General features: G+C 56.8%; 5 protein-coding genes across 5 annotated transcripts; 2 read left to right on the forward strand and 3 right to left on the reverse strand.

The window, feature by feature from the left end:
* Window positions 1-332: 332 nt before the first annotated feature.
* Window positions 333-2,384, forward strand: ColSpa_05546 (heterokaryon incompatibility protein 6, OR allele; the record flags this gene model as incomplete). The annotated part of the gene is made up of 1 exon (XM_049271758.1): window positions 333-2,384. The coding sequence occupies one exon, from the start codon at window positions 333-335 to the stop codon at window positions 2,382-2,384; it is 2,052 nt and encodes a 683-aa protein (XP_049127715.1).
* A 424-nt stretch (window positions 2,385-2,808) lies between these two features.
* Window positions 2,809-4,518, reverse strand: ColSpa_05547 (sphingolipid delta(4)-desaturase; the record flags this gene model as incomplete). The annotated part of the gene is made up of 3 exons (XM_049271759.1): window positions 2,809-3,103; window positions 3,160-4,361; window positions 4,396-4,518. The coding sequence occupies 3 exons, from the start codon at window positions 4,516-4,518 to the stop codon at window positions 2,809-2,811; spliced, it is 1,620 nt and encodes a 539-aa protein (XP_049127716.1).
* A 1,227-nt stretch (window positions 4,519-5,745) lies between these two features.
* ColSpa_05548 (putative threonine--tRNA ligase, mitochondrial) lies at window positions 5,746-6,716 on the forward strand (the record flags this gene model as incomplete). Its single annotated transcript, XM_049271760.1, has 2 exons — window positions 5,746-6,317; window positions 6,341-6,716. The coding sequence occupies 2 exons, from the start codon at window positions 5,746-5,748 to the stop codon at window positions 6,714-6,716; spliced, it is 948 nt and encodes a 315-aa protein (XP_049127717.1).
* Window positions 6,717-7,071: 355 nt separating this feature from the next.
* On the reverse strand, window positions 7,072-8,491 carry ColSpa_05549 (uncharacterized protein; the record flags this gene model as incomplete). Its single annotated transcript, XM_049271761.1, has 3 exons — window positions 7,072-7,281; window positions 7,338-7,518; window positions 7,575-8,491. The coding sequence occupies 3 exons, from the start codon at window positions 8,489-8,491 to the stop codon at window positions 7,072-7,074; spliced, it is 1,308 nt and encodes a 435-aa protein (XP_049127718.1).
* A 1,847-nt stretch (window positions 8,492-10,338) lies between these two features.
* On the reverse strand, window positions 10,339-11,692 carry ColSpa_05550 (putative lipoate-protein ligase A; the record flags this gene model as incomplete). Its single annotated transcript, XM_049271762.1, has 4 exons — window positions 10,339-10,728; window positions 10,835-11,208; window positions 11,268-11,403; window positions 11,456-11,692. 4 exons carry the CDS (start codon window positions 11,690-11,692, stop codon window positions 10,339-10,341), a joined length of 1,137 nt encoding a protein of 378 aa, XP_049127719.1.
* Between the last annotated feature and the right edge of the window lie 488 nt (window positions 11,693-12,180).

Raw genomic sequence — 12,180 nt, forward strand, 5'->3', positions numbered from 1 at the left:
TACATAGCCGTTGTAAATCAGAGCATCCGAGTAGCATTTCGATGTGTTAATGGGAGACGCTACAACTTGCGGATAATGCTCCCTGATGCTCAGCCTGATCGTTCATCTTACATCATAGGAGTCCTTTGCCACATGGATTTTCAAGTAGCCAATCAACATACGCCTAGTTTTCCGCCATGCATCCAGGCAACAGTTCTTCCACCGCCGCTCATCTTGTTTCCCAGACATTGTCATGCAGTCGAAGTATTACCCTTCCTCTAAGTGCAAACCGATCGGCACCATCGTCACAATCGAAATCCGAGCAAGAAACAGGTCTATCAATGTATACACACATGCCCCTCAGCCAAGACCGCCGTGAAATCAGGCTGGTCCGGCTCCGTCCCCTGCCCGGGTTGGAGCTCAAGACAGACAACAAAATCTCACTCGAAATCCGCCACGTTTCGCTCGACGATGACGACGTCACCTACTCGGCCCTATCGTATGTCTGGGGCGACGCCGGCGACACCTTAACAGTCGATATTGATGGCGTTTCCTTCGCTGTCACAAGGAATCTACACGCAGCGCTGCAGCAGCTCGCCCGAAACGGCGTGGACTCGTGGCTGTGGATTGATGCAGTTTGTATCGCGCAGGCCAATCTAGGAGAGAAGGGCTGGCAGATCAATGCTATGCGTAATATCTTCAGCGGCGCGGAGATGGTATACATGTGGCTAGGTCCTGGGTGCAGGGAGAGTGATGCTGCAATGGACTTCATTTTGCGGGTTGGGCCAGCGCTAAACGAGACCGACATTAGAAGCCGCGTCAGATCACAGCACTTGGGATTAAGAACGATCACATCATACATCAGTTCTCGTTTCTCTTCACAGGGCGAACCGTTTACGCCCACGCTAGAGTCAAGTTCGGATTCGGTGGATATTGGGAGTATCTCAACCGAGGTTGAGCAGAACACCTCTCCAGATGATGTCCAAGAAATAAATTCGGAGATGAAACTAGCCGTCTACGAACTTTTATGCGACTTTTTCTCCCAAAAGACACCTCCGCTACAAATTGGCATTAATAACATACTTCAGAGGGAATACTGGCACCGCATATGGATCATACAAGAGGTCACTCTGGCTTGGGAGGCAGTGGTGGTCGTTGGGACCAGGAGCGTCTCGCTTGACGTCTTCGATACCGCCTTTACCGCACTGTGGGAGTTTTTGCCTTGCATTAAACTGAAACGTACAGCATGGTCGTTCTTCGAGGGAGGCATGTCACGCGCTCTCTACCCTACTAAATCCCTTGCAGTCCGCAATAGTTGGAAGGCGGGCGTAGACGTCCGACTGGCTGACATCATCTGGAGAGTTGGCGCCGGCCCGGGTCGACCTCACTATTCCGCCTCAGATCCGCGGGATATCGCTTTCGGTCTACTTGGAGTATTGCGAGCAGATGAAATGGGGTACCTTCAGGCAGACTACTCGCTGTCGATAGAGGAGGTTTTTATTCAAGTCACCGCAGCTTTGCTGAACAACCCGGAACGATCCGGCTTCTTTCTTGATTGCGTACAACCCGGGGACCTGAGCGGGATCTTGCCAACTTGGGTTCCGGATTGGCGAGATATCGGTCAGTATGGCAGGGGTACCTATCCTATCAGTTATGTTATCAGCTTCGAGGCAGCTGTAAAGAAAACCCAACAGCGAGCATTTACGGACGCCGTGAGAAGAGACGGTACGTTTAGTGTATGTCTGAGCGGCTGCTGGATCGACGAGGTCACTGAGGTCATGGAGGCGCCGGTTTGGCTTCAATACTCCCATTACGAAGCATCGCAGTTGGAGGACCCAGATGCCTGGGCGCGATCAGTTATTGCTTTTACTGGGCTCAACCCCAAATACGGCGGCCCCGAAGATGATCATGTCTGGCGGACTCTCACATGCGGTGAATGCGATCTTCCACACGACAGTCGGTCTCGACCCTTCAAGGACGAACTCAACCGGTTACGACCTCGCATGATGCGTGTTCAACGTGTGGACGCTGCCACACTGACGACCGAAGAGGCAGCATTTGTGAGGCAATACTTTAACGGCGGGATTGAAAAGGGCTCAGCGGTGAGAGTGCCTGTGGATGATGAAGAATTGGATGTATTTGCGACTCGTTGGAGACGGAGCATCGGCTCAAGAACCAGAAACCGAGTCTTATTCAAGACTGCACAGGGAATGCTTGGGCTAGGACATGATGTGGTTAAAGTCGGCGATGTCGTCACATTGATATGGGGGACACGCTCTCCAATCGTCTTGCGAAAGCGATCAGAAGGGGGCTTCTTTTTCCGGGGAGACGCATACATCGATGGCCTCATGCGTGGAGAATACCTCAGCACCGAGCCGGAAGAGAAAGAGTTCGTGTTGTACTAGTGTCGACTTCCACAACAACAGCACGATGCCCCCATTGCAAATGCGGCAAGCTTTAAACATGAAATGTTGGCATCAACGTGCAACTCTCATCATTGACGTCAACCGTGTGTTGACATGCATCAGCATAGTCTTTCTTCCCCTAAATTCTAAACCCAGTGATGAACCGGGCTCTAGCAACGCAGCACGGAAAGCCCCTTCCGCGCAGTCTCTATCTAGCCTTGTGTATCGATCAAAACTTTTCAAAAGCCCCGACCTCGTATTATGACAAACGTGAAAAGCCCGTCCCCCACCCCCCAGTCGGCCCACCCGAGAAAGCAACAAAGGAGCCCCCCGGGCCGCCGTGGAAAGAAGGGGTCATTCATTCCATTCATGACCACATGTAGCCAGCCGTCTTCCGCAGATGAACGCGCATATGCGTGCGCGTTTATCGGGGGAAGGCCGCCTTGCCAGCAGCCTTGGCCGCGGCGAGGGCGCCGGACAGACCGTACTGGGAGGCGACGCCTTCGATGCGGTGGTTGGCGTTCAGGTTCTTGACGACGACCATCTGGTAGCAGGTGGCGCTGCCCTGGCGGGAGGCGATGACGGACCAGGCCAGGAAGAGCTCCCAGATACGGTACCACTTCTGGCCGTACTTGGCGTTGACGGTCTCGGAGTTGCCGAGCCAGTTACGGTACCAGCGCCAGAGGGTGCCGGAGTAGTGGACGCCGACGGTGTCGATGCTATTTGTGTGTCAGTCTCTTTGTCCCTACGCGGGTGGTGATTTTGTGTTGCCTACCTCTTAATCTCCCAGCCGGCGCTCTCGAGGCAGCTGACGTAGTTGGCAAGCGGGGTGGAAGCGTCGGCGCCGGGGAAGATGTGCTTGTTCAGGTACAGACCCCAGATGAAGTCCTCGTACTGCCAGGCCTTGCGCAGGCCAGAGAGCTGGACGTACATGGCGCCGTCGTCCTCGAGCATGTCGTAGCACTGGCGGAAGAAGGTGGTGAGTCTGCGGATACCAACGTGCTCGCCCATCTCAATCTGGGAGATCTTGTTGAACTTCTTGGTGGGGATGTCGCGGTAGTCCATGCAGAGGATTCTGCTCTGGGTCTCGGGGACGCCGGCGCGGCGGAGGGCGTCGTTGCCCCAGGCGGCCTGGTTGCTGGCGATGGTGGCTCCGGTGACCTGAGCGCCGTAGTTGACACTGGCGAACTTGGCGAGGGTGCCCCATCCGCAGCCAATGTCCAGCATGGTCTCGCCCTCCTTGAGAGCGAGCTTCTCGCAAACAATGGCCAGCTTGTTGTCCTGCATCTCCTCGAGGGTCTCCTCACGGTTGATGTCGGAGAAGATACCGCTGGTGTAGACCATGCGGGGGCCGAGGAAGTACGAGTAGTGGTCGTTGCCCTTGTCGTAGGTGGGACGGATCTGGTCCTCGTCCTGCTGGCGCGAGTGGAAGAGCACGTCGGGGGCGAACTCGAAGAAGATGAAGTAGAAGAGAGACCAGGTGAAGGCAAAGTTGGACCAGTCGTGGCGGTACTCGAGCGCGTCGAGGAGGTCGCCGTTGACGTCGACAAGACCCTCGGTGTACATCTCAGCAAACGTCTGGATGGGGATCTTGTTGCGGCCGCTCCATCGCTGGCGGTCCTCCTGGTTCTTGAAGGTGATGTAGTGCTCGACGGGGCGGCCGGGGAGCTTGGCCTTGTCGTTGATGCGCGGGGCGAGCCTCGTGGAGAGGAACCAGAAGCCGACGAGGAGGGGAACGACGAAGAGGACGAAGAAGAAGATGAAGGTCTTCAGACCGCCGCCGAAGACGCGGGTGATCCAGAGAGGGACGCCCAAGAGGACAGCTCCGAGGAAGTAGTTGGAGAAGGACTCATTGCCGGGGCCTTCGGCGGGGAGAGGAGGGTTGTTGATAGCAGGGTACTGCAAGAGAGGTGTTAGCTTGGGTTCATCCGGGTCACGGTGAGGCCAATTGACATCGAGCCGCAACAACTCGCCCGGCTGACGTCAAAAAAAAAGGGGGTTCGGTGCTCACGTTGGTGGTCTTGACACCGCAGTCCTCGTTCGTCTTGAACTTGGAGGGCTGGGCCGCAGGGGTCGCGATGAAAGTGATATCAGTCTCGAGCTCGGCGCCCTGCTGGCGCTTCTCGAAGGCCATGGTGGGCGGTTTGCCTTGTTGTGGTTGGTAGCAAGCTGCGGTGTCTATATCGCGCAGCTCCTTTTTTGTCCCACGGGTCGTGCAGTGTGGTGCGGGATGGAGATGTTTGGAGTTTTGGAGGTGTGGACAGATTTAAAGCTGAGCAGCTGCAATGCGACCAACGAGCGGGTCGGGGCTGGGGTCGGGTCCAGGTCTAGACAGATTGCAGCGCGTTTCTCGGACACCGCAAAACACCCCGCTTTTACGGACGGTTTCTGCAGGGGGGGGCACTGATAAAAAGGGGACCACGTTGCACGGGACTGGCTGAAGAGGTCCTGGATGGGTTGAGACACCCCTGCGGCGATGCAATGCCAAGGCAGTTGAGGCCACGAAGTAGGAGAGAAAAGTCTTCACCGCCCGCTGAATAGGGGTCCTGATCGTTGTCCAAAGTCTCTCCTTTCCCCAGATTGCCAATCTTGCCCGACCGGACACCATGGTCAGGATGCACAAGAGCCGTGCACCAATTGCTGTGCGGGCAACGACCGTCTAATCATACCTTATCGCTTCCTATGGTTGCTACCCAAAAACTTGTGTATATGTTGTCGTGAGAAGATTGCAGCCAATCAGGCCAATGCCTGCTGCCAATCTGGTCTCCAAGGCAGCGGGAGAGCATCAACCTTAACGATCCTCGTATACCAACAAAGTAAATCGCGTAGCGTGACGTCCAAATAGGCTGCGGTCGAATCGACCCTGGCCGGAATGTTCGTCACATGCTGCTGTCACCGAAAGCTTGACCCAAAGTGTAATGATGGTTCGGCTCCGGCTCGGAGGGACGGACGGCATCAGTGGGCCCTTCATCTGGCGGTGTGGGTATCAGCAGGTCCGCCCCTGCCGCCCCCAATGCCGGCTTTAGTGGCCCCGAACGATGGCAGTTTCGGCGCCGGGCTACAGCTTTTGGGAGCGGAGTTACGGTAATGCTGGGCGCACGCAGACGGCGTAGATGCAAATGCAGATGCGAACTCGTCCAGGCCAATCAGGCTTTTAGCCTTTTCGGTGGGGGGCCGACCCGCAGGTCATTGGTAGGGCGTACACCAGTTACAGATAACGCCAATGCCCATCAAGCATACAACTACTTGTACGTGAAGGAAGTATGTATAAAAGATACTTGCCACAACACCAACCAAAAGTATTTTCCCATTGAAGAAACCACTCCCCACGTCGCTCTCGTCCAATAAACGCATCGCCACAATGACCCTCTCCATCCACGAAGTAGCCGCCAGCGCCGTGCAAGCCCGCACCCGCATCCGCGCGCACGTCTACCAGACACCCCTCGTCCCCGCCCGCCAAACCGGCCGCGCCACCAACGCCAAAGTCCTCTTCAAGGCCGAAAATTTCCAGCTCACAGGCTCCTTCAAGCTCCGCGGCGCCACCTCCAAGGTCTCGGCCCAGCCGGCTGCAGACAAGAAGAAGCTGATCACGGCGTCCTCTGGCAACCACGGCATCGGCGCCGCCTGCGCGGCCCGAGCGCTCGGCCGGGACTTGACCGTCGTGTTGCCCGAGACGGTATTCCCTGCGAAGCTGGAGAATATCAAGTCCTACGGCGCCATCACGATCCTCCACGGCGCGGAGACGGGGCTGGCGGAGCAGCACGCCCAGCAGCTTGCGGCGTCGGGGGAGTACGTCTACATCTCGCCTTACAACGACCCGCTCATCGTCGCGGGGCAGGGCACGATTGGCCTGGAGATCCTTGAGCAGTGCGACGGCGTCGACAACGTCTTCATCTCCATGGGGGCGGCGGCCTCATCAGCGGTATCGGGGCCGTCCTCAAAGCCTTCAGTCCCAGAACAAAAATCTACGGCATCGCTGCGACCAACTCAAAGACCCTGGCCGAGTCAATGGCGGTAGGGAAGGTTATCGAGACGGAGCATCTGCCTACGTTGGCAGAGGCCGTGGCTGGTGGCATGGACGAAGACTCGATCACGCTGCCGTTGGCGTCTGCGGTGGTTGATCGTGTTGTAGAGTGCAGCGAGGACGAGATTGCCGCGGCCATGAGGAAGATGGCGTTCGAGGAGAACATGATTGTGGAAGGGTCTGCGGCACTGGCTACTGCGGGGTTTGAGAAGGTTGCAGAGGAGGTGGCGGGCCAGACGAGCGTTATTCTCCTATGCGGCGCCAATGTCGACCAGGGTGTCGTCAAGAAAATCATCTACGGCTTGTAAGAGTTTAGTATAAAAGAACACCGCTGGGCGGGCGAACAAAATATGCCAATCCCACAGCAAGTAGTACCAGGACTGGGGGCATAGCAAGGGGCTTCTTTCGAGCCCAAACGTACGAAGACATTACACAACAGCGAATGCTTCCAGCGTGCGTAAAAAGGGTATCAGACATAGAAATGTTATATGCTGAATACAGACTTTGTGCGTCATCAGGAGCAAACCAACTCCAAATCTACCGGAGGGCACCAATGGCCACCGTCGTTTGTGCCGATGTCAACAATCTACCAACTCCAAAACACCAAGCCTGGTCCGAAATTATCCGGAGCCTCAGCCCGCCCTGCCCATGCGTTGCTTCATCTCACATCCAACTCAGGTTCCGACTTTGCCTGCGGTTCTGCTGCCACAGCGGCCTTTCGTCCGCTACATCGGCCTGCTGCTCGGAATTCGCCCCGGCGCCGGCGCCATAGGGATTCCCGCCAGTGTTGCTTCCCGAACTTGTTGCGCGGTGCTCTTCATGCCCGGGGGTGACGGCGTCGTGGTAGCCCTGCGAGAACTCGTCGATTTCGTTCTGTTGGGTCAGCGGGGTGTCGGCACCGTTAGACCGGGATCCTGACGCGGAAGCACCGCTGGCAGGGTTATAGCCCCGGGAGCGGACGACGGCGGTGTGGTGGCGGCTTTGCCTCCCGAGATGGAGGTGGTCGTGCCGTGGGCGCCGGGCATCATGGATGGGTGCCCGTAGCCTGCCTGATCAAACATCATCTCGCCGCCAGGGACGGGAGCAAACTCCTTGGAGTTGGGCTCCGGACTAGATGGTCAGTTAGTATCTGGTCTCCACCAGGTTTGGCACAAGGTCAAGCTTACACATAGGTCGGGCCCTTGCCAACACCAGGTCCGTGACGCTGGTTACCGCGCTTGCGCTTGCGCATCCAGAGAGCCATCGAGACAATGGCGACGAAGACGGCAGCACCGCCAATGACACCGCCGATGATGCCACCGTGGCGTCTTAGCGCCGCGGCCGCGCCGGGCGGCGGGCCAGCGGCGGAAGAAGGCGGGGAGGAAGCTTCGGCGGTGGGCATCGCTGATTCCGTTGTCGACGACCTTGAGGTTGAGCTTGTCGAAGAGCTAGAGCTGGTTTGCGATGAACTCGAACTGGTAGTGGAGGTTGTCGACGAAGTGCTCGAGCTGCTGGAAGAGCTGGTCGACGATGACGTCGCCGCTCTTGTGACGAGGCCCGAGATCTCGGTGATCGAGACCGTTGTGCTGAGTCCCGAAGCGGTGGGGTACACAGTGTTACCCTGGGTTGTCGAACCACATCCATACTGGTAGGCGCCTCCCTCAAAGGAGTTGCGGTAGCACACGTTGGATCCCTGGCATGTAAATATGTACGGGTCCGATGCTGTTTGGGTCGGGCTGCTGTCGTCGACGCAGCTGGTATAGACGCCCGTCGTGCAGGCGGCGCCGTTCGGGCAGCAGCCGACGGCGGAGGCGGAGGCGTCCATGGCGCAATGAGATCCGGCGGAACATGTCGCGGGAAGGTTCGGGTCACCACCGACGTAGCCGCAGATGGTGTTCGTGCTGCTGTCTTCCTGCCTCCTCATCATGCCGAGCCATGGTGCTGGCGTGGCCAGTGGCCAGTCACGAACGTCTAGTGTCCGTAGGGCAATGTGTGCTTGTGTCTGGCGAGGAAGAGCGCCGGCCTCGGTGAGAGTGAAGACACTGCTGAGAAGCAGAACCGCCGTCGTGGGCGGCAAGCGCATGAAGCAGTCGCTAAACAACATTGTGAAGCTGGAGGGGCTGCTTGCCCAATTCGACTTCCTGCTCGGTCCCTATCTCCTTTCGACCCGTTCCAAGTCGCAACGTCGATGACACTGTAGTGAGTTGCGATGATGATGGTGCTCTGTTACTTCACAACATTAAGAATAGTACAGAGAACAAACGAGACAAGTAAAAAGAGATAGGAAATGCGTAGTCTAAGGGAACAGGACAGGCAGAAGGAAAAGAACAAAGAGAAGAAACCGATCCAGGCAGGGAATTGGGCGACGAGGTGCAATTTAGGTCGGCCAGGGACCATGTGGAGGGGGTGTCATCCTCCGGGCTCCGGGGGGAGGCGACACCAACAAGGCTGATGCTGATTGGGGAGCTGCGTTTCAAGCATCCTTCCGTCATAAGCATGCGCCTTTTACCAGAGTCCAGAAAAAGGTCCCCCCCTGGATTCAGGAACAAAAGCACTGCTCTACCATCGGAACACGGCTGCAGGCTCGCACCGCTCGGGGCGTGGCCGAGGGGTCTGAAGATCTCTTGGGATCGTTGGAGACATCCTGCCGTGTGCTGTGGCGATAAGGCACACCCGCCCGAGACCAGTCTGTGCGATCTGAGAACCTGGGAGTAGGGCATAGGCAGCAGACGATGGAGAAGGTTCGGTGCCGGTGAGCGTTGTGTTAGTGGATCCAGGCCACGTCAAGAAAGAGAAACAGACAGATGCGAGAAATGAGTATGGAAACTTTTCCAGTCCTCTCCGTCCACCTGCCGGCCGAGCGAGTTCACGCATCGACTGGCCTGGCCTAAAGCTGATCCTGGACGCACGATGTAAGACATGACGAGAGGCCAGCTAAGGGCAGGTTCGCGATCGAGTAATGGCCCCCCCCCGTTGCTCCGTTGGACGCAGGCTGCTGCGCGCATGGCTCCCGCGCGCTCTGCATGAGCTGATACAGGCACAAGGCAGCTTCTGCCCCAAAGCCACCCAAGCCGGGCTTCTCTCCTCTGCTGGAAGCCGAAGCCTTCTTTCGCCGCGGTTCCACGTATCTTTGGAGGCTTTATTTGTCTTGGGGGCGCCGTGACTTCTACTTCTCTGGACGCCCAATATGTCAAAACTGCCACTGACGCGTTGGTTCAGGTCCGAGGTCGACAAGGATGAGAGGACCTTGTAGAAGGAACTTGTTCGATGGCGATATTGGAGGAGCTGTGACCCAACGGAGGGAAGGACTTGGAGGGAAGAGAGTTTGCGCCAGAGACAGGGGCCGGCGAGGCGCGTCGTCCTCGCTTGTTTGCGCTGCCTCCACCGAGGCAGATCCTCCGGACATTACATGCTAGCATTCGCACTGTTTTACTGTTGTATTTCGACGCTTCCGCACAGTGTCACAGTGTGCCATGCCGTGTCCCGCTAGCGGCAGTCGGACTGCTTTTTTTAAACCCGCGCTAACAGTGGCTCTCGGTCCGGGTGGGTCCCCCGTGGCGATGCCATCGAATCAGGCAACCAGGGTCCGGTTCATCACGAGGAAAAGGCAATGTAGGATTCTCATCCCAACCTGCGATGAACATGCCTCCCCCCCGCTGTTCCAATTGCCCACTTTTCCAATTGACCTAACCTGCGAATGCCGGCGTCTGCATCCGCAATGTAGCTATCCAATGCACGCATTTCGCTGGAAAAGCAACGCCGTGGTGTTTCATGATGAACCGTCGAATGGCCCGACTTGGTTGACTGGGTCAATGCAGGTAAGACTAAGGTCTTACCCTCGGACGTAACACAGGCCGCCTTAAGTGACAAAACGTCTGAGCTGGGCTCTAACAATACACGATGATAGTACGGAGATCGCACGCAAACTCGAGGGGGTGATATGTCTAGCTTCTAAACATGGTCCCTCCTGGTGGCACCGGTCCTGTCATCGCTGTCATGCCGATCCATCGCCAGTGGCCTCTCATCCATGGTGACACATTCGTCACTGTCAACCGCCATCCCTTTCTTCCTCTTCATCTTCTCTGCCTTTTTAGCCAGCTTGGACTCTTTTTTGGCAGCCTTCCTCTCCAGCTTCATCTGTTTCTTTTCTTTCCTCGACAGCCTGGGGAACTCGCTGTTCTCCCCCCTCAGCACGATGCCCGGGTGCATGGCATTGAGCAGCACGAGCGCAAGCACCATGGGCAGTGCGTCGAGCCCAAACGCGTAGTTCTCGTTGGTGAGGATGGGGTTATCACTGTTCGCCCCGGGTCCGAACTCAACCAGCCGAAAGATGATCCGGATCTGCGCGAATGTCAGCTCGGTTCCGTTCATCCCCCTCTCTCTTTGACAAACTGGCTCCACGTCATGCAGGGATGCAAAAGGGAAAGGGAAAAGCCGCAAAACCTACAATGATGAGAACCAAGACCACGTACATCACCCACACCATGGCCTTGATCCGTTTCACGTCGAGGTCAAGCCTCTGCGCCCGCTGCATCTTTACATAGAAGCGACCCATCAGCCCGCAGAAGACGACGATGAAGGCGAGCTGCAGCCCACAGCCGGCCATGTACACCTGCTGACCAGTCCGCAATATGGGGTCGTCCGGAGAGACCTCCGTGTTGGACATGATCACGCCGCCAGCCGCCTGGACCAGGAAGCAGAGGACATCTATGGTGACAAAGATTTTGGTGAGCGCTAAGGCTTTGATGCCAACCACCTTTTGGTCAGGGAGGACAAAGTACACCAGCCTGGCCGATAGCATGTAGGCGAAGGCATTGATCCCTGGTAGGCAGGTGTCAGCTCGACTTAGCTCGGGGAACATATGACGAGGTGAAACCGACATAGCGGTGCGAGAAGAAACAAGAGCTGTCCTCCGATCTGGTACCCAATCTGCTGCTGGTTTCTGGAGCCAAGCGTTCGGAGAATGAAGGCCGTTATTTCCCACGATGCGCCCACGCAAACCACCCAGCAAAACCTCTGGCGGGGGGGTCAGCTGGGGCCAGTAAGCTCAGTGGCCGGCTTCGCTCACCTTCTTGTGGACGATAGCTTGAACGACGTGTGCGACCAGGGATAATCCAAAGATCACCGCAAAAGCCATGTTGCCTTCGAAGCTGGGATCGAAGAAATAGTAGGAGTTACATGCGTCAATTGGTACGCTCCCGTACTTGCCCGGCACCGCCGTCATGCATGACGGGCGTGATTCGGACGAAGTGGCACTGGCGATTGAACCAGTCGTCGGCGTTGGGTTTGACGATAGAGTAGCCATGGTTGCTTAAAGGTTTGGTGTTGGGCTTGTCTCATTTCGTCCGAACTCGCGTCTGAAGTTGGCGATGTTATATTCGCATTCCAACTGACGCGCTCCCGGAAACCACGGGTCAACATCGCGAACGTAAGGCGAGGAGGCTCAGCTCTGCAGCATTCGTATAGGTGCCTCGTCGTGGGCTGTCAAGACACCGCCGCGTCACTGAACCAAAGCCCCCGAATCCTTCGAGAACAAACGCTAGGCAGGCATTGGACCAGCGTTTAAAGTCCCAACCGAGCCGGGCGAAATACCATAGTTCTTTCTGAAAGCCCAGCCAGCCCTGTGGTTAGAAACATGTCACGAACTGCGACTTATCATTGCATCATGACGTGTCCCGTCCTGGGTTGCGGTGACTCTGGGGTTGACAGTGATTTATGATGAGCTCAAGATTTGACCGAGTTCTCACATGCCGGACCAAGAATGGTGCATCGCGAAAACGAGGTCGAGTCCTT

This window comes from Colletotrichum spaethianum (genome assembly GCF_022836535.1).
Source record: "Colletotrichum spaethianum MAFF 239500 DNA, contig12, whole genome shotgun sequence".
In the NCBI taxonomy this organism is placed as follows: domain Eukaryota; kingdom Fungi; phylum Ascomycota; class Sordariomycetes; order Glomerellales; family Glomerellaceae; genus Colletotrichum; species Colletotrichum spaethianum.